The 24,304-nt window shown below is 38.3% G+C and overlaps 1 protein-coding gene across 6 annotated transcripts in view; it reads left to right on the forward strand.

Moving 5' to 3' along the window:
* The window catches only part of LOC110458795 (protein FAM65B-like), a 100,161-nt gene that overhangs the window by 69,796 nt on the left and 6,061 nt on the right, over positions 1 to 24,304 (forward strand). For all 6 annotated transcript variants that reach the window (XM_021510732.1, XM_021510723.1, XM_021510749.1 and 3 more), the window contains 15 exons: positions 4,002 to 4,055; positions 4,877 to 4,925; positions 9,774 to 9,868; positions 10,153 to 10,216; positions 10,376 to 10,545; positions 10,836 to 10,981; positions 11,659 to 11,767; positions 11,994 to 12,524; positions 12,790 to 12,908; positions 13,157 to 13,367; positions 13,722 to 13,851; positions 14,651 to 14,809; positions 15,161 to 15,310; positions 15,522 to 15,671; positions 15,863 to 15,909. In XM_021510732.1, the coding sequence (XP_021366407.1) occupies positions 4,002 to 4,055; positions 4,877 to 4,925; positions 9,774 to 9,868; positions 10,153 to 10,216; positions 10,376 to 10,545; positions 10,836 to 10,981; positions 11,659 to 11,767; positions 11,994 to 12,524; positions 12,790 to 12,908; positions 13,157 to 13,367; positions 13,722 to 13,851; positions 14,651 to 14,809; positions 15,161 to 15,310; positions 15,522 to 15,671; positions 15,863 to 15,909 (2,184 nt within the window). The remainder of the gene's footprint in view (positions 1 to 4,001; positions 4,056 to 4,876; positions 4,926 to 9,773; positions 9,869 to 10,152; positions 10,217 to 10,375; positions 10,546 to 10,835; positions 10,982 to 11,658; positions 11,768 to 11,993; positions 12,525 to 12,789; positions 12,909 to 13,156; positions 13,368 to 13,721; positions 13,852 to 14,650; positions 14,810 to 15,160; positions 15,311 to 15,521; positions 15,672 to 15,862; positions 15,910 to 24,304) is intronic.

The raw sequence follows: 24,304 nt of genomic DNA on the forward strand, positions 1-24,304 counted from the left end.
GGATGAAGGACTACCAAGTTTGTTCAAATGAATGACCTTGACATATATATTCAAGGTCACAGGGGTCAAATATGTTTAAAACCATTGAATGACTTCTTCTTAATAAGCAAAAGGCCAAGAGTGATGATATTTGGCCATTAACATGCTGGGATGAAGGACTACCAAGTGAATGACCTTCACCCATATTCAAGGTCACAGTGGTCAATAGATATTTAAATCTTTAAATGATTTGTTCTGTATAACCAAAAGGTCCAGGGTAATGATATTTTGCCAGAAGCATGCTGGGTTGGAAGACTAAAAACTCTGTTGAACCTAATGTCCTTGTTCGACATTCAAGGTCACAGGCATCATATGTTTAAATCTTTTAATAGGTTCTTATGAATCAAACACTGATATTCTGCCTGTAGCTGTATTTTAGTCAACTTTTAAGATTACAAGTGTGAGATTAATACCAGGTGAGCGATGCAGGCCCATTGGGCCTCTTGTATTTTTAAAGGATTCCTTGTAACACCGTCAATCATCTAGAGGCTGTATTCTCGTAGTTAACCATACCTCTGGACACCTGATACAATAACCGTTATTGAAATGGACCGCTGATTATCATACAATATTTATTGCCGATCTGACTCACCGTAATGTCCTAGATATTGGTAAAATAATTCATTTTACATAATGACGTTTGTTAGTAGGCGTACATTATGACTATCATATTTTTACTTGATGATAAACTAGGTCACAAAGAAAGTCACTAGGGTATAATATGGTAAAAACAATTAGGATTGTTGAATTACTTAAATGTATCTCTAAATATGGTGATAACATGTATTTAGTCATGGAATGTTTTAGGGATTTCCAAGTCAGAGTTATCTAATGGTACAATGTATCTAATGGTACAATATATTGTATATAACATTTGGTACAATGTATCGTATGGTACAATGTATCGTATGGTACAATGTATTGTATGGTACAATGTATCTAATGGTACAATGTATCGTATGGTACAATGTATCGTATGGTACAACGTATCTTATTGTACAATGTATTGTATGGTACAATGTATCATGGTACAACGTATATTATTGTACAATGTATCGTATGGTACAATGTATCGTATATAACATTTGGTACAATGTATTGTATGGTACAATGTATCGTATGGTACAATGTATCTAATGGTACAATGTATCGTATGGTACAATGTATCGTATGGTGCAATGTATCGTATGGTACAATGTATCGTATGGTGCAATGTATCGTATGGTACAATGTATCGTATATAACATTTGGTACAATGTATTGTATGGTACAATGTAATGTATGGTACAATGTATCATATGGTACAATGCACATATGGTACAATGTATATTATTGTACAATGTATCGTATGGTACAATGTATCGTATGGTACAACGTATCTTATTGTACAATGTATTGTATGGTACAATGTATCTTATTGTACAATGTATCATATGGTACAATATATTGTATATAACATTTGGTACATTGTATCGTATGGTACAATGTATCGTATGGTACAACGTATCTTATTGTACAATGTATTGTATGGTACAATGTATCTTATTGTACAATGTATCATATGGTACAATATATTGTATATAACATTTGGTACAATGTATTGTATGGTACAATGTATTGTATGGTACAACGTATCATGGTACAACGTATATTATTGTACAATGTATCGTATGGTACAATATATTGTATATAACATTTGGTACATTGTATCGTATGGTACAATGTATCGTATGGTGCAATGTATCGTATGGTACAATGTATCGTATGGTGCAATGTATCGTATGGTACAATGTATCGTATGGTACAACGTATCTTATTGTACAATGTATTGTATGTTACAATGTATCATGGTACAACGTATATTATCGTACAATGTATCGTATGGTACAATGTATCATATGGTAAAATGTATATTATTGTACAATGCATCGTATGGTACAATATATTGTATATAACATTTGGTACATTGTATCGTATGGTACAATGTATCGTATGGTGCAATGTATCGTATGGTACAATGTATCGTATGGTACAACGTATCTTATTGTACAATGTATTGTATGGTACAATGTATCGTATGGTACAATGTATCGTATGGTACAACGTATCTTATTGTACAATGTATTGTATGGTACAATGTATCTAATGGTACAATGTATCGTATGGTACAATGTATCGTATGGTACAACGTATCTTATTGTACAATGTATTGTATGGTACAATGTATCTTATTGTACAATGTATCATATGGTACAATATATTGTATATAACATTTGGTACAATGTATTGTATGGTACAATGTAATGTATGGTACAATGTATCATATGGTACAATGTATATTATTGTACAATGCATCGTATGGTACAATATATTGTATATAACATTTGGTACATTGTATCGTATGGTACAATGTATCGTATGGTACAACGTATCTTATTGTACAATGTATCGTATGGTACAATATATTGTATATAACATTTGGTACATTGTATCGTATGGTACAATGTATCGTATGGTACAACGTATCTTAATGTACAATGTATTGTATGGTACAATGTATCTTATTGTACAATGTATCATATGGTACAATATATTGTATATAACATTTGGTACAATGTATTGTATGGTACAATGTATCTTATTGTACAATGTATCATATGGTACAATATATTGTATATAACATTTGGTACAATGTATCGTATGGTACAATGTATTGTATGGTACAATGTATTGTATTGTACAATATATCTTATGGTACAATGTATCGTATGGTACAATGTATCGTATGGTACAATATAACATTTGGTACAATGTATCATATGGTACAATACATTGTATATAACATTTGGTACAATATATCGTATGGTACAATGTATCATATGGTACAATGTATTGTATGGTACAATGTATCGTATGGTACAATGTATCGTATGGTGCAATGTATCGTATGGTACAATGTATCGTATGGTACAATGTATCGTATGGTACAATATATCTTATTGTACAATGTATCATATGGTACAATGTATCGTATGGTACAATGTATTGTATGGTACAATGTATCTTATTGTACAATGTATCATATGGTACAATGTATTGTATGGTACAATGTATCGTATGGTACAATATATTTTATTGTACAATGTATCATATGGTACAATATATTGTATATAACATTTGGTACAATGTATCGTATGGTACAATGTATTGTATGGTACAATATATCTTATTGTACAATGTATCATATTGTACAATATATTGTATATAACATTTGGTACAATGTATCGTATGGTACAATGTATTGTATGGTACAATGTATTGTATGGTACAATATATCTTATGGTACAATGTGTCATATTGTACAATGTATCATATGGTACAATATATTGTATCTTACATTTGGTACAATGTTTTAGATAATTTTTTTCGAAAAGCTTACTTGTTCCCCTCTTCAGAAAATTCCAAAATAAACTGAAAAATGTGAAATTAAGAAAACATTAGTATATTATTAGGATCAATGTTAGTGAGCTTTTGCAAAAATCTCTTGCTAATTGTTTTAGTTAATGAAATTGTATGAAAATGTTATCAGTGTTCAAGTTTACCAAAATTGGAAAACCTTACAAAAACTGAACTGAGGAAGTATTTTGAAAGACTGCGACTGCATGCTGATTGGTTTGTAAGTTGTTATGGTAACAGGTATTAGTGTGATAATACAGGGATTGTGGAATAAGAGGATCGTACGACGATTCATTAGAGATCCTGTTTTTAAGACAAATGTGTATTGATTATAAGATCTTCTCCTCAAAGAAGCTTACTTAACTGACCACTTAAGTTATATAGTAAAACTGCCCTTGGGTATTATTCTTGTCATAGAGCGGTCAATTCAATTAGTGATGTATGTTTTTGTTTACTTTCAGCAGCAGTCAATTCAATTAGTGATGTATGTTTTTGTTTACTTTCAGCAAATCAAAGCTGCCGAGCGTTATATGAAGAGACTTGAATTTCACCTATCTAAGGTAAATTTACACTGAAAAAAGAAAATTTCATGTTGTTGCATTTACAGATCTCAATATTAGTATACTAATTTACTAGTATTAGTATACTAGTAAATCAAAAATGTTAAATGGTAAAAGATCATCCTCTCCTGGAGTTCTATCAGTTGTAAGCCGTTTCCTGACAGGTTCAGCCTTACAATAATAGATATGATGAAATGTTTAAAGAAGAATGTCACTGGTCCAGGTCTTATGGCGTCTTCAAAGTTTTTAGAAAATAGATATTATTGTCTGGAAAATCTGTTTCTTAGCAACAGCAGCCATACTATATACTTTTACTGAGTTTTTTTTTCTGTATATAAGAAATGGTTATCTTGTCATAAGTTTAACAATACAAGTTAATTTATATCGATTAGGAATGACAAACATCGGCCTCTTTCATGACAAGTTGACCATACTTTTGGTAGTGTGATAATGTTACACAAACTGACATGTACAACAATGGTATAATAGGAAATCAATAGACGCTACAGGTGATTTGTATATATGTCTGCAATGTTAACTAGTATAGATCCGTAAATATGCTCCTGCAGTGTTGTAACCCACTAACTAACCTGCATGGCAAAAACCAAATCATATTTTTTGCACACAAGGATAAATAAAGTCATATGAATGATCATTTTGATATTTCAAATCTACACCTGAATAAGTGTCCCAGTATTCATTGAACAATGGTGTGAACCCCACTATATGACCGCATTCAACCAGCCAACAGCCTGGACACTTTTGAACTCATGCAGATTTCAAATGTTTGTCATAGCTGAATATTTTTACTGTTTTCCCAGATTGAAGAGCTCCATGACTGCTATTTGGTCCAGCAGCAGCTAAGAGAAGGTATGTTGTCCCTGGCAACGTGAGTCATGACTTCCTCAACCCCGATAATATGACAAGAAATACATAGATACAATCTCAGGGAAAGACAACATCTTTATCTTAATTCAACTGAGGATCTAAGAATACTTCATCAGCCACAGAAGCTTAAAACGTTTATAGGCTAAGGACATTTCAATAAAAAAAGGAAATACAGGGCAAGCTAGGCCTTTAAAAATATCTGGTGGCTTTAATTTGCATCAGGTCATGTGATAAGGTATGGTTTTATAATTTGTGTTTGGTATCACCCAGACTAAAAGGGCATTACAAAGGTTTCTTGGGATTAGGAGGGAATCTCAATTGAAGTCGTGCTGGATGTCAAGGCCATGATGGAGCTCGAGGTAAACTGAATCACTAAGGAGTTGGGGATCACAGAGATGATTGAAACTTCAAATGACTGATCCCCAACCATTATACATGTAACAGTTTAATCATCAAACATACCAGTACACCCTGCTGCTTACCTCACCACTGTCTTCAATCCACAACCATTATACATATAACAGTTTAATCATCAAACATACCAGTACACCCTGCTGCTTACCTCGCCACTGTCTTCAATCCACAACCATTATACATGTAACAGTTTAATCATCAAACATACCAGTACACCCTGCTGTTACCTCACCAATGTCTTCAATCCACAACCTTTATACATGTAACAGTTTAATCATCAAACATACCAGTACACCCTGCTGTTTACTCACCACTGTCTTCAATCCCCAACCGTTATACATGTAACAGTTTAATCATCAAACATACCAGTACACCCTGCTGCTTACCTCACCACTGTCTTCAATCCCCAACCATTATACATGTAACAGTTTAATCATCAAACATACCAGTACACCCTGCTGCTTACCTCACCAATGTCTTCAATCCACAACCATTATACATGTAACAGTTTAATCATCAAACATACCAGTACACCCTGCTGCTTACCTCACCACTGTCTTCAATCCCCAACCATTATACATGTAACAGTTTAATCATCAAACATACCAGTACACCCTGCTGCTTACCTCACCAATGTCTTCAATCCCCAACCATTATACATGTAACAGTTTAATCATCAAACATACCAGTACACCCTGCTGCTTACCTCACCACTGTCTTCAATCCCCAACCATTATACATGTAACAGTTTAATCATCAAACATACCAGTACACCCTGCTGCTTACCTCACCAATGTCTTCAATCCCCAACCATTATACATGTAACAGTTTAATCATCAAACATACCAGTACACCCTGCTGCTTACCTCACCACTGTCTTCAATCCCCAACCATTATACATGTAACAGTTTAATCATCAAACATACCAGTACACCCTGCTGCTTACCTCACCACTGTCTTCAATCCCCAACCATTATACATGTAACAGTTTAATCATCAAACATACCAGTACACCCTGCTGCTTACCTCACCAATGTCTTCAATCCCCAACCATTATATATGTAACAGTTTAATCATCAAACATACCAGTACACCCTGCTGCTTACCTCGCCACTGTCTTCAATCCCCAACCATTATACATGTAACAGTTTAATCATCAAACATACCAGTACACCCTGCTGCTTACCTCACCACTGTCTTCAATCCCCAACCATTATACATGTAACAGTTTAATCATCAAACATACCAGTACACCCTGCTGCTTACCTCACCAATGTCTTCAATCCCCAACCATTATATATGTAACAGTTTAATCATCAAACATACCAGTACACCCTGCTGCTTACCTCGCCACTGTCTTCAATCCCCAACCATTATACATGTAACAGTTTAATCATCAAACATACCAGTACACCCTGCTGCTTACCTCACCAATGTCTTCAATCCACAACCATTATATATGTAACAGTTTAATCATCAAACATACCAGTACACCCTGCTGCTTAGCTCGCCACTGTCTTCAATCCCCAACCATTATACATGTAACAGTTTAATCATCAAACATACCAGTACACCCTGCTGCTTACCTCACCAATGTCTTCAATCCACAACCATTATATATGTAACAGTTTAATCATCAAACATACCAGTACACCCTGCTGCTTAGCTCGCCACTGTCTTCAATCCCCAACCATTATACATGTAACAGTTTAATCATCAAACATACCAGTACACCCTGCTGCTTACCTCACCAATGTCTTCAATCCACAACCATTATATATGTAACAGTTTAATCATCAAACATACCAGTACACCCTGCTGCTTAGCTCGCCACTGTCTTCAATCCCCAACCATTATACATGTAACAGTTTAATCATCAAACATACCAGTACACCCTGCTGCTTACCTCACCAATGTCTTCAATCCACAACCATTATATATGTAACAGTTTAATCATCAAACATACCAGTACACCCTGCTGCTTAGCTCGCCACTGTCTTCAATCCCCAACCATTATACATGTAACAGTTTAATCATCAAACATACCAGTACACCCTGCTGCTTACCTCACCAATGTCTTCAATCCACAACCATTATATATGTAACAGTTTAATCATCAAACATACCAATACACCCTGCTGCTTACCGTGCCACTGTCTTCAATCCCCAACCATTATACATGTAACAGTTTAATCATCAAACATACCAGTACACCCTGCTGCTTAGCTCGCCACTGTCTTCAACCCCAACCATTATATATGTAACAGTATAATCATCAAACATACCAATACACCCTGCCACTTACCTCGCCAATGTCTTCATGTTTATCACAAATGTTCATTGTGAAGTTTTTATATGACTGTCAAAAATTTGGTTGGCTGTATTATGGCATGGGGAGTATCCACTATCTGATTTTTGCAAGATTAATATTGTGACGCTTTGATGATCTTCAAAAGACAAAGGCAACACAATTAAACTCTGCGCACAATTAATTTCTTAGTTACAATACATGTGTATCAAACTGTGAATTTGAGATTCACTGTTGATACTGACACTATTTGCAAAAACAAAACAAAACGTCTACATGTCTGACTTCCACAATAAATAGCATAAAATAATATGTGGAAGTTGTTAAAAATGATATCTGGAAATCTTTGTCAAATGTGTATATGATAGCATCCTTCGTTAAAACTTGATTTCATTTTTAAGTTTGAAATTAACTGTTTAGATATAGTGCTAAGAAAATGTATACAATTTTATTACTCATTTCCTTTACACATATAGATCAGAAAACATTGATCAAGGCTGTCAGCTTTTCAGTAGATTTGCCTTATTGTATTCCATCCTACTTTGTCTATGAAATGTTAATGTTATGTTATAAGGAAATAGAAGAGGAGGGAAATGTAACCTGTGTATACTTGACCCTGTATAATCTAGAATTCAATATAACCCAGACCTTTAAGTTTGTCAATCTAGATAGAATTCTATGTAAATGGAAACTGTGTAGTTCAAAATCCTGTGAATATCGACCAGAAATATTGTGCCTCAGTGATGTTTGGTTTAGACAGGGTTCGCTGCGTAACTATTACGTTATAATCTCAGTGTGTATAACTTTACTACCCAGGTCGTATGTGTCATTACTTGGTATTCAGAAACCGGTCTCCTCTAGCCGTATTGTTGTCAGGATTAAATGTGTTCGGTGATTGATGGGAGGTATAGAAATCCAATAAATATGTTTTACTGCAGGAAGACTTTTGTAGTTCTACAGTTTTATTTCTCATTCAGGATATTGTGTCATAAAACTGTTACATAAAATCAGTTATATCGGTCCAGATAAATCGTTTGTGAAGATTTTCTGCTGGAAATGTCAGCCCTGATAACAGTTATGTTGGGTCATATTGATGGGGAAATCTCAATTACATCACACAGCACTGGTCATGTGAAATTTCCTACTGATTTTCTATATCGTGTAGTCTTAATAAAACTTTAAATGTAGAGCTGATTTTCTGAGAGAAGACCTAAATACAGTAAATAAATGATGAGTATATTAAGTAAAATGTAAAGAGTACTAATTATTGATGTCCTTTGTATAAATGGGGAGCATGATATTCCTTAAATTTAACAAGATACGTTAAATAAAAATATCTTGTAAGATTTGGTTGGAATGGGAAAGGGTCTTGATGTTTTAACGTAAAACACAAAATAGAAATAGTTAATTTGACTTTATCTGTTTATCAATATTGTACTAAAGGACTATGTATGGTTTGGGCCTGTTTTGGCCCCCAAATGCATCAAAATTCAAAACCTTTAAATGAACTTTGAAATGACTGGGTTTTTTTTATTTTCGAACACTTCCCAAATACTATCATGAAAATATTTATTTATATTTCTAATTATTGTTGCCATGGTAACAAGTTCTTTGCATTAATTAGAAAAAATTGAATATTCAGTAAATGCATAGTTTTTCTCCTAGAAACTATAGAGCGCATATTCGAACAAACTTAATATCAAAGGATAATGTGTAGGCACCTGTAATACATCTTGAGGAGAAATATAAATTTTGTTCAAGAGTGCGCTCTATGGTAGCTAAGAGAAAAACTAGGTGAAAACCTGTCAAAATTGACTGAATATTCAAATTTCAATAATTTATGCAAATACGACCTGGATACAATGGCAGCCAAAATTGAAAACACAAATAAATGTTTACATAATATAGTACTGGGGAAGTATTCAAAATTAAAGAAACAGTCGTTTGAAAGTTCTATTGCAGATTTATAATTTTGATGGATTTGGGGGCCAAAAAAGGCCCAAACCATACATAGTCCTTTGAATTAAATATTAGACAATATTGTACTTGATTCCAACAAGTTATATTATACCAACCATGAGTTACTAAATGATGTGACCATGTTTCAGGGACGAAGACAATGCAGCGGGCATACATTCTGTCCCCGGCCAAACGACGAGAGGTGTTGGCCAGTGTGAGATACGGCATGAAAGAATGTTCTCAGGTACGTGTTTACAAATACCAGGTACATGTAACGGCTAATTCTGCTTATAACCTGTAAAGGTTTTAACAGTCATCTGGTTACCTGTGTACATTATAACAATTATTTCTAGTTTATATACCTATAGTCTGTAAATAACTGTTGTCTCAGGTATCACCATATAAAAAAAAAAGATAGAGAATATTTTTCTGTTTCACTGTCAAAATGCAAGGCTGGACTGTTAATTATGTTAAGAAGAAGTATATTGAATTTAAGAATACTTTTAGAAATTATTTTTTGTCTTTCAGACAATGTGTGCCATAGAGGCTCAGTTAGAGGCAATGCTGGGAACATTTAACTGTAAATTAAAAGGTAAGGAAGTGACAGATAACAACTAACTGAGTATTCTGCTGTTGTGTTTGTAAAAATACTTAAAACAATAGGTTTATTTGGGCTTTGAGCCGTTTATCAAGGCTCTGAACGGTTCATCAGGGCTCCTTACCTAATTTGTTCAATGTTTCTGACTTGTAGGAATGGCTGGATTTGCACGACTTTGTCCGGGCGATGTGTTTGAAATTTCCTTAAAACATGGCACCCAGAAATGGAAGTCAAAAGGGCGTGTAGAGAAAAATGGTGCTCAGAGATGGGACAACGCGGAGTACACATTTAAGGCTCTAGTCGGTGACATCATACACATCAAGGTAAGAGACTATTTATATACCGTAATTATATGTTCCTAGTGTTTTGACTTGGACCACCTGACAAAGTAATTAAATATGTCTGTAGGATATTGTTTATTTGTGATTAGGCCATTTTTTCTGCAGTGACATAACAACACTAAAATGTAGATAGAAAGGGTTTCTTTAAACATCAGGAAGGGAGAAAATCCAAGAGTTCTTAAGTTAAACAGAAGAACTCCCATCACATTCAAATCTTTTGTTTGTTCCTGCCATTTAAACTATTCAAAACCTTTGATCTTTTTAATATACAGGGAGTGGAGGCTCGTAGTTTTAAGTCCGTTCTACTTGGTCAGAAAAGCTGTGATACTCGTGACCTTTTCTCCTCCAACCCTCAACTCATGACCGTCAGCATCAACACCAACGGCTCACTCAAACTCAGCATTGTCATCACATGGAAGTAAGTCTAAACACCTCCAAAATGTATTACTGTATAACACGAAATGTTCGTGGGTACTTTCCTTTGTGGTTTGAAGCTATTTAGATGGTTTCGTGGTACAAACTTTCATGGATATCCTATATTAACAATCAGTAGACACGTACTAAATTTTGTATATCATTCAAATTCGTTATAGTTATTTTCATGGTTCCATAGCAACCACGAAAACCACGAATGTTTATAAACAACCAACATTTCATGTTATACAGTGCGTCATGTGTATCTGATAGTGACTGGCAACTGGAATCCCAAATCAACTACCTCACCCTGTTTTATCCTTGGTATCAAATTTGAGTATACGACCTTTATCTGCTCACAACTGATATACGCCGAATGACATTTCTCATTGATTTTCAGGGGAAGGGGGTCTTTTGAAAATAATCATTTGTGAAATTGTTTAATTAAAAATAGAAACTTTTTTTACTAATTCATTGTTTTTTTTAATATTTTGTATGAAAAATAATGTACTTTTCCAATGTTTTTCTCACATTAAAATAAATCTATAATGTAGTTTATGCAGGAAGTTTAAAAATCAAATTTATAAATGTTTGCAAAGGAACAATTTTCACCAAATGTCTAAAGAGAACAAAATGTTGCTATAGTCTTACTTCTAACTAATCGTGTTGTTGTTCCGACAGCCCACTAGATGGCGTGGAGGAGAGCATGTCCTACTTCGAGGTTCCTATGCGAGCAGCCACCACACCGCGGAGACGCCCCGTATCTGTACTAGCTCTGAATGGCGAGTTAGTAAGTAGCAATACCTGATGTGTTGTTTACCATTAGTAATATTGACTTCCTGTAACAACCAAAAATGGATCTTAAGTGTTCCGTTTTCTAAAAGGACAAATTCTGATGTATTTTGTTTAAATCAGCTTTAGCATTGACACCAGGTTTTGTTAGAGTCCTTTATGATCTTGTTATGTTGATATTCAATACAGAACAAATAATCAACAAGCATCGTATAATGTTGTAGAATGGGAGCTACATGAGTTTATCAGACAAGCAGGAACGTCGATTCTCAACACCTCTCTCACTTGCCAAGGATGATAACTTTGTGTTCCGAGCGGCCAGCAGTACAAGTGCCCAATCTTCTCCCTACCCTTCAAGTGAGGGGAGACTACTCCATAGAGACTCAGGCTTCTCCAGTGCCATCAACCTTCCCACATCCTCTCCTGTACAGCCAAAGAAGCCCCTCACCTCTCCTCCATCCCCACCCCTGGAGACAAGGCCCCGGTCTCCGCCCCTAACTAGGGAGGGGCTTCACCAGTTCCCGGTCCACCCCTCGTCCCCCGTTTTGTCACACTCCACCCTGCCCTCATCTGTTTTCAACCACCTCCACTTCCCTGTGGCGTCCAGTCACAGTGGTAGCCACGTACGAGAGGAACCACAAACGGTAGAGGATGCTCTCAATTCGCTACAGACTTCCCTCGAGGACTTCCACGGGCAGTACCGTGAACTCGAACGACTGGAGGATGTGGTAGTTACCCTGGAACATGTACTTAGGGTAAGAAAATAAAAGGAAATTATTTGTAAAATTCAAATATTAAAGTCATATAGGTAATATTTTGAATTATATAATGAGATTAAGTAACTCTGCATCACATATGTATGGCAAAGTAATTCTGTAGCACTTAGTCAGGTACCTTCATATTATAGTGTCCTCTTTGGCTTTTTCAGTATACAATGTAGCTATATATAAACAGAAGTATATGTCCCTGTGACATAACACAGGAATGATTTGTGTTTCTACTGTGTTTTTGTGTTTACAGAAGGAGTCTCGGTGTAGCTCCCGATCCTCCAGTATCAGTATATCCATAGAGAGTGCTCTTGAGGCGTTCGATTTCCTTAATACTGAGGAAACTACAGTAGAGGAGGCAGAAGCTCAGGTGTAAGTACCCCTCAACTTCTCTTTGTTTCATTTTGAAATCCAATTCATTACAGATGTTGGATTTTCAGGAAATTTGTGATCAAAATTTTCATTTGTCTCATTTTCTTTTAAGGATGTGCTAGATCTGAATGATATCACTATTTCTGTGAAATTAAAAGTTGTCATTTTTTTTAGAAATAGAAAGTAATTTCATGAAATACTTTATTGCATTATTGCATCCTAAATTTTTCGAGATGTTTCTGTCTCAGAGACCAAGCGGCATTTGACAATATCATATCCAGTCCTGAATCCACGGCTAAGACAGCTGACTCGGGCATCGAGTCACTGGCCAAGCGTCTGAGTGAGGACACACAGCTGGGGTCAAGTGAAGGGTCAAGTCCCCTGCCTCCCACCACAGGGAATGACCAAGTGGACCACGCCCTCATATACCACCTTGTGTACTGTGAACGCCTACTCGAGGTATGGCGTCTTTTGGGATTTAAATATCATAAACTGTAATTCAAATCTTTTACAGTGTCACACAGCTGTATATTTTCAAGATGAATTTTTAAAGTATCTGTTTATTTTAATGGGTTGTATATATAAAAAAAAAAATGAGGTTTGAATGTAAGTTAGATATACACCTGGGGAAAGATCAAACTACAGTTTAAGTCATGAAGAAAATGATTCTTTTTGGGCATTTGTTCGAATCTTTGATTTTGCACACCAAACTGTCAGGATGTAGGTCAGAATGTGTCGGATACAATAAATGAACTATCTGAGGGTATGAAGCAAAGTTATCATTTAATAAAAATTGATGCTTTTATATTGCAGAGTCTGGGTAATTTTGGCCCACTGAAGTGTCGTGAAATCTATGCATTAGACAAGCTACAGAAACAGGCAGAGATCATAGAACACCTTATAAAGGTGGCCGATACAGACTCGGTCGTAGACCTCCTGTCAGGTAAGTCCTAAATACAACACCTTATAAAGGTGTCCAGTACAGACTCTGCCGTAGACCTCCTGTCAGGTACGTCCTAAATACAACACTTTATAAAGGTGGCCGGTTCAGACTCTGTCGTAGACCTCTTGTCAGGTACGTCTTTAGTACAATACCTTATAAAGGTGGCCGGTTCAGACTCTGTCGTAGACCTCTTGTCAGGTACGTCTTTAGTACAATACCTTATAAAGGTGGTCGGTTCAGACTCTGTCGTAGACCTCCTGTCAGATACGTCTTTAGTACAACACCTTTAGAAATAATTATCACAGATGTTCGTATCAAAACCTTTTCTCTTCCTGTTATAGTTATCACTTGTATTGATTTCTCACTATTTTGGAATCTCCATGGTCATTTTATATTCAATGTACTTCCTGATTTTATAAAGGTTAAGTTATAATGGATCACATGCAATCAGAAACAAAGTCTTTGTTTTTTACTCTTATGTATTTTTATGGTAATACATTGTTTTACTAAAGCATGTTTTCAATTAATGATTTGAACAGACACCAAAGCCTTTCTTCTCACTACTGTTTAATTCCTACATTGCCATCAAACTTTACTGGCACCAAGGGATTCCTGATTGTATGGGACACATGGAAGAGTGTTGGTATAACTAGGGCAAAGAATAAGTTTTTTGGGGACACATACATGTAATCATGTCAAATATTTATATCATTTTGTTATATAAAAGTCTGCATGGTGTAAGTTTTGTCAGGTTTCCTGTATACCCAATGTTTTATTGTATGTTTACGATTATTGACAGTGATGACGGAGCTGACAGATGACAAGAGTCTGCGAGAGTTCTGGGCACGTTGTACGGACCACAACATGTTGTACATACACCCGGAGAAGTTAGTGTCGAGCCTGGAGCAGAAGTACGGTCCGCAGCTTCAGTCCAAGTACAACAAGGATCCTAAAAAAGGTAACATCAAAAGGCAATATTTATTATATAAAGTTGTGGAAACTGAGACTTAAATCCTTGAACTTAGAAATCTGTATAAAGCAGAGTATCAGACATGTTCATTTACATACAATGTATACATTTTGAGCAGAAAACATATTGGTTCTTGTCACGTTTACTTTAGATCAGTTTCACTAGGGGATGATGATAAACTGAGACTGGGACGTTGGACTATTTGTCGTTAATGAATGATTCCCTTACAGTGTTATGACACCTTGTGATGAGGATACTAGACACGCCAAGTTACGACCCAGAAAAGATCAACACAACGTGTGTTGTACTATTTGTCGTTAATGAATGATTCCCTTACAGTGTTACGACACCTTGTGATGAGGATACTAGACGTGCCAAGCTACGACCCAGAAAAGATCAACACCACGTGTGTTGTCACCCTTCACCAGTTTATGCGCTACTTTAAGGACGAGGGAGGTTTTGCCAACGTAGACGGAGTGGCCTCTGATTGTAAGTTATATGGTGTAGCTCTCAAAAAAGGCTCAATATATATATGTCCATTATGTGATTGATTTTCTATATGAGTGCTAATAGAAGATTTCCCAATGTTTTTGTTACTTCTATATACTTACCATGGTAATATTTATTCACGGAATGATTACAAATGCTTTTCCAGTTTTCATGAGACATGACTTTGACCAGATACATATTTTGTCCACAGTGCATATGATTGAACAGCTCTGCTCCACAAACCCTGATGCTGTGATCAAGACAATCTTGTCACTCCGAGATGAACTTCCTTCGTCACCCTGCCTCAAGGTTATGGGGGCACTGCTGGTATCCAAGAGCCAGGAGGTCCAGAAGTGTCTGGGTCAGTAATACTCTTGGTTTTGTATTTCTTGGTCTTGATCATAGAAAAGCTCATTATCTTGGTTTATAAAAGAACATGTTCATCGATAACAAAATTAATTCTATGAAAGTATGTGCAAATGAATTGTATGTATATAAAGTTTGTCAGTAAATCAATGATGTTTTCAAAGATAAATATATGTGGTGTTTCAGCCTCGTATCTGAACCTGATCAACATGAAGAGTGAGGAAAGAACAAAGGTAAGTCACATGTACAGACACCTTACACAGACACCTCACACAGACACATTATACTGACACCTTACACAGACACCTGGCACCTCACACAGACACATTATACTGACACCTTACACAGACACATAACAATGACACATTACACTGGCACATTACACTTACACATTACACTGACACCTCACACAGACACATTACACTGACACATTACACTGACACCTTACACAGACACCTTACACAGACACCTCACACAGACACATTATACTGACACCTTACACAGACACCTGGCACCTCACACAGACACATTATACTGACACCTTACACAGACACATAACAATGACACATTACACTGGCACATTACACTTACACATTACACTGACACCTCACACAGACACATTACACTGACACATTACACTGACACCTTACACAGACACCTTACACAGACACCTCACACAGACACATTATACTGACACCTCACACAGACACATTACACTGACACATTTCACTGACACCTTACACAGACACCTTACACTGACCCCTTCCACAGACACATAACAATGACACATTATACTGGCACATTACACTGACACATTACACTGACACATTACACTGACATATTACACTGACACATTACACTGACACTTCACACAGACACATTACACTGACACATTACACTGACACCTCACACAGACACATTATACTGACACCTCACACAGACACATTATACTGACACCTTACACAGACACCTCACACAAACACCTTACACTGACACATTACACAGACACATTATTCTGATACCTCACACAGACACATTACACTGACACCTCACACAGACACATTATACTGACACCTTACACAGACACATAACAATGACACATTACACTGGCACATTACACTGACAACTCACACTGACACCTTACACAGACAACTTACACTGACGCATTTCACTGACACCTTACACAGACACCTCATACTGTCACCTTACACTGACATCTTACACTGACACCTTACACTGACACCTTACACAGACACCTTACATACACTTTACACTGACACCATTATACTGACACCTTACACAGACACCTGGCACCTCACACAGACACATTATACTGATACCTTACACAGACACCTGGCACCTCACACAGACACATTATACTGATACCTTACACAGACACCTGGCACCTCACACAGACACTTTAAACTGACAGCTTACACAGACACATAACAATGACACATTATACTGACACCTTACACTGATACATTACACTAACACCTTACACTGACACTTTACACAGACACATAACAATGACACATTACACTGGCACATTACACTGACAACTCACACTGACACCTTACACAGACAACTTACACTGACGCATTTCACTGACACCTTACACAGACACCTCATACTGACATATTACACAGATACCTCATACTGACACCTTACACAGACAACTTACACAGACACCTTACACAGACAACTCACACTTGATACCTTACACAGACAACTCACACTGACGCCTTACACAGACAACTTACACTGACGCATTACACTCACGCCTTACACAGACACCTCATACTGACATATTACACAGATACCTCATACTGACACCTTACACAGACAACTTACACAGACACCTTACACAGACAACTCACACTTGATACCTTACACAGACAACTCACACTGACACCTTACACAGACAACTTACACTGACACATTACACTGACACCTTACACTGACCCCTTTTACTGACACATTACACTGATACCTTACACAGACAACTCACACTGACCCCTTACACAGACAACTTACACTGACGCATTTCACTGACACCTTACACAGACACCTCATACTGACATATTACACAGATACCTCATACTGACACCTTACACAGACAACTTACACAGACACCTTACACAGACAACTCACACTGACAACTCACACAGACACCTCACACTGACACATTACACTGACACCTTACACTGACACCTTTTACTGACACATTACACTGATACCTTACACAGACAACTCACACTGACACCTTACACAGACAACTTACACTGACGCATTACACTGACACCTTACACAGACACCTCATACTGACATATTACACAGATACCTCATACTGACACCTTACACAGACAACTTACACAGACACCTTACACAGACACCTCATACGGACCCCTTACACTGACACCTTACACAGACACCTCACACAGACACTTCACATAGCCAGCTCACACAAACACCTTACACTGCTACCTTACACATACACCACTGACACCTTACAGACACCTTACACACACATTACACAGACACCTCACACAGACACTTCACATAGCCACCTCACACAAACCCCTTACACTGCTACCTTACACAGACACCTGACACCTGACACCTCACACAGACACCTGACACAGACACCGTACACTGACACCTCACTCTGACACCTTACACTGACACCTTACTTACACCTTACACAATACCTTACACTGACACCTTACACTGACCCCTTTTACTGACACATTACACTGATACCTTACACAGACACCTTACATATACTTTACACTGACACCTTACACTGATTCCTTACACAGTAACCTTAAATACACTTTACACTGACACCTTACAATGATACCTTACACAGACACCTTACATGCACTTTACACTGACACCTTACACTGATACCTTACACAGACACACACAGACACATTATACTGACACCTTACACAGATACATCACACTGACACCTTATACTGACACCTTACCCAGACACATAACAATGACACATTACCCTGACACATTACACTGACACATTACACTGATTACACTGACATATTACACTGACACATTACACTGACAACTCACACTGACACCTTATAATGACACCTTACACAGACACATTACACTGACACATTACACTGACACCTTACACTGATACCTTACCCAGACACCTTACATACCCTTTACACTGACCCCTTACAGACACCTTACACAGACACCTCACACATACACGTCACACAGACACCTCACACTGACACATTACACTGACACCTTACACTGATACCTTACACGGACACCTTAAATACACTTTACACTGACACCTTACAATGATACCTTAAACAGACACCTTACATACACATTACACTGACACCTTACACTGATACCTTACACAGACACCTTACATTCACTTTACACTGACACCTTACACTGATACCTTACACAGACACACACAGACACATTATACTGACACCTTACACAGACACCTCACACAGACAACTGACACAGCCACCTCACACAAACACCTTACCCTGACACCTTACACTGACACCTTACTGACACTTTACACTGACACCTTACAATGATACCTTAAACAGACACCTTACATACACATTACACTGACACCTTACACTGACCCCTTTTACTGACACATTACACTGATACCTTACACAGACACTTTACATACACTTTACACTGACACCTTTCACTGACACCTTACACAGACACCTCACACAGACACTTCACATAGCCAGCTCACACAAACACCTTACACTGCTACCTTACACATACACCACTGACACCTTACAGACACCTTACACTGCTACCTCACATAGACACCTTACACTGCTACCTTACACATACACCACTGACACCTTACAGACACCTTACACAAATACCTTACACGACACCTTACACAGACACCTTACACAGACAACTCATACTGACAACTCACACAGATACCTCACACTGACACATTACACTGACACCTTACACTGATACCTTACACAGACACCTTTCATACACTTTACACTGACACCTTACAGACCCCTTACACTGCTACCTCACATAGACACCTTACACTGCTACCTTACACAGACACCTTACATACACTTTACTCTGACACCTTACACTGACACCTTACTTACACCTTACACAATACCTTACACTGACACCTTACACTGATACCTTACACGGACACCTTACATACACTTTACACTGATACCTTACACTGACCCCTTACACAGACACCTCATACTGACACCTTACACTGACATCTTACACTGACACCTTACACTGACACCTAACATACCCTTTACACTGACACCTTACAGACACCTTACACACACATTACACAGACACCTCACACAGACACTTCACATAGCCACCTCACGCAAACACCTTACACTGCTACCTTACACAGACACCTTACATACTCTTTACACTGACACCTTACAGACACCATACACAGACACCTCACACAGCCACCTTACACTGACCCCTAACATACACTTTACACTGACACCTTACCCTGACACCTTACACAGACACCTTACATACACACTGACACATTACACTGACACCTTACACTGATACCTTACCCAGACACCTTACATACCCTTTACACTGACCCCTTACACTGACCCCTTACACAGACACCTCATACTGACACATAACACTGACATCTTACACTGACACCTTACACTGACACTTTACACTGACACATTACAGACACCTTACACAGACACCTCACACAGTCACTTCACATAGCCACCTCACACAAACCCCTTACACTGCTACCTTACACAGACACCTGACACCTCACACAGACACCTTACACTGACACCTAACATACACTTTACACTGACACCTTACAGACACCTTACACTGCTACCTCACATAGACACCTTACACTGCTACCTTACACATACACCTCACACCTCACACAGACACCTGACACTGACACCTTACACTGACACCTTACACTGACACCTCACACTTACACTTTACACTGACACTTTACACTGACACCTTACACTGATACCTTACACAGACACCTTACATACACTTTACACTGACACCTTACACTGACACCTTACACAGACACCTTACACTAACACCTTACACTAACACCTTAAACACCTCACACTGACACCTAACATACACTTTACACTGACCCGTTACAGACACCTTACACTGACAACTTACAGACCCCTTACACAGCGACTGTTACATAGACCGGAAATTCTCACGCCTGGAAATCTTCGCATTGTGACTATTTCACTGACACCTTACAGACTCCTTACACCGACACCTCACATAGCCAGCTCACACAAACACCTTACACTGCTCCCTTACACATACACCTCACACCCCACACAGACACCTGACACTGACACCTTACCCTGACACCTTACACTGACAACTTACAGACCCCTTACACAGCGACTGTTACATAGACCGGAAATTCTCACGCCTGGAAATCTTCGCATTGTGACTATTTCAACTGATACACTTTACACTGACACCTTACAGACACCTTACAGACTCCTTACACAGACACCTCACATAGCCACCTCACACAAACACCTTACACTGCTACCTTACACAGACACCTTACACTGACACCTTACACTGACACCTTACACTGACACCTTACATAAACTTTACACTGACACCTTACAGACACCTTACACTGCTACCTCACACAGACACCTTACACTGCTACCTTACACATACACCTCACACAGACACCTGACACTGACACCTTACACTGACACCTTATACTGACACCTTACACTGACACCTCACACTTACACTTTACACTGACACCTTACACTGACACCTTACACTGATACCTTACACAGACACCTTACACTGACACCTTACATACACACACTGACACCTCACACAGACACCTGACACTGACCCCTTACACTGACACCTTACAGACACCTCACAGACTCCTTACACAGACACCTCACATAGCCACCTCACACAGACACATTATACTGACACCTTACACAGACACCTCACACAGCCACCTCACACACACAACTTACACTGCTACCTTACACAGACACTTTACACAGACACCTGACACCTCACACAGACATCTGACACAGACACCTTACACAGACACCTCACACATACACGTCACACTGACACCTTACACAGACACCTTACACTGCTCCCTTACACAGACACCTCACACAGCCACCTCACACACACAACTTACACTGCTACCTTACACATACACTTTACACAGACACCTGGCACCTCACACAGACACATTATACTGACACCTTACACAGACACCTCACACCTCACACAGACACCTCACATTGACACCTTACACTGACACGCTACACTGACACCTCACACTTACACCTTACACTGACACCTTACACTGATACTTTACACTGACACATTACAGACACCTTACACAGACCCCTTACACTGCTACCTCACACAGACACCTGACACAGACACCTTACACAGACACTTTACACTGCTACCTCACACAGACACCTTACACTGCTACCTTACACAGACACCTCACACCTCACACAGACACCTGACATTGACACCTTACACTGACACCCTACACTGACACCTCACACTTACACCTTACACTGACACCTTACACTGATACCTTACACAGACACCTTACATACACTTTACACTGACACATACACCTCACACCTCACACAGACACCTGACATTGACACCTTACACCTTACATACACTTTACACTGACACATACACCTCACACCTCACACAGACACCTGACATTGACACCTTACACCTTACATACACTTTACACTGACACCTTACAGACCCCATACACAGACACCTCACACAGCCACCTCACACAAACAATTTACACTGCTACCTTACACAGACACCTTACACAGACACCTGACACCTCACACAGACACCTGACACAGACACCTTACACAGACACCTCACACATACTGACCTCACACAGACACCTCACACTGACACATTACACTGACACCTTACACTGACACCTTACAGACACCTTACACAAATACCTTACACTGACACCTTACATACACTTTACACTGACACCTTACACAGACACCTCACACAGACACCTTACACAGACACCTTACACAGACACCTGACACCTCACACAGACACCTCACACAGACATCTTACACTGCTACCTTACACAGACACCTGACACCTCACACAGACACCTGACACAGACACCTTACACTGACACCTCACTCTGACACCTTACACTGACACCTTACAGACACCTTACACAGCGACTGTTACATAGACTGGAAATTATCACGCGTGGAAATCTTCGCATTGTGACTATTTCAACTGATTAGGATGTGGACATTTTTACACTGATGATAGTTCTAGAATTAATATATTCTATACCGCTAAAATCCATATTTTATATATTCAGGTGGAGATATGTTTGCACTAATTTACTTCATCATTTCCACACCGTGACAATTTCCACTCTTACAGTCGCTGAGTGTCTGGTTTATATAGGTATTCAATTAAGCAATAAACTGCATAGATGTGGCAGACCAACTGGTATAACTGCCACATGTGTCACAGACAAACTGAATGGTGCGCACTAGCGCACCATGAAAAGTTTGTCTGTGACACATGTGGCAGTTATACCAGTTGGTCTGCCACATCTATGCAGTTTATTGCTTATATTTATATTTCCATAATGAGAATTCGCAAAAATAAATTATGTCTTTTCCAAATTTCAAATTTCCCGCTTATTACTGTCAGGTCAGGTCAGTATCTAGAACGGCACAAAGATAACAGCTGACGTCATGCGCTATTTCCCATACAAAATAGAAAAGACTCCGCAACTTTTGTTCATAATTCATTTGATTTTGATTTATATATATATCATATTCTCGATTCATTAATAGTAACAAATGACATTTTGTTAGTAACTATTCAAGTTTCGTAAAACATTTTCCGATTTTATTGCGACCTATATCCGGCGCGCGCACTCAGCGGAAGCCCGCAGTAATCAGGTCAGAGTTATATTTGCGGTCCGGCATGTTGTTGATGTTGATCGTGCAACCGGAGATGGTTGAATTGGTGAAAAATCCAGGCGTAAAATTGTTTGTTGATCTCACAGACACTTGAGACAGGCAGCTGGTGTTCGGGATCAAAGCAGAAGATACCGATAAGTTCGGTAGTGACACTGTTAAGTCGCTCGGAGGTGCAAAGACCAACTTCAGTTATAGTCTCATAAGATGAAGCTGCTATTGGCAGTACGTTAGTAGTAATATAGAAGGGCTTTGCCACACCAAATGTAAATATATATATTTAGGATACGTTGTATTGTCAATATTATTATTATTCAAATTTTTAGCCCACCATCATCTGATGGTGGGCTATTCAAATCACCCTGCGTCCGTGGTCCGTCGTCCGTCCATCGTCCGTCGTCCGTCCGTAAACAATTCTTGTTATCGGTATTTCTCAAGAAGTACCAGAGGGATCTTTCTCAAATTTTATATGCAGGTTCCCCTTGGTCCTTAGCTGTGCAGGGCAACTTTTGAGACTGATCGGATAAACAACATGGCCGACAGGCAGCCATCTTGGATTTTGATA

The sequence above is a fragment of the Mizuhopecten yessoensis genome, unplaced genomic scaffold (genome assembly GCF_002113885.1).
Source record: "Mizuhopecten yessoensis strain PY_sf001 unplaced genomic scaffold, ASM211388v2 scaffold1285, whole genome shotgun sequence".
In the NCBI taxonomy this organism is placed as follows: Eukaryota; Metazoa; Mollusca; class Bivalvia; order Pectinida; family Pectinidae; genus Mizuhopecten; species Mizuhopecten yessoensis.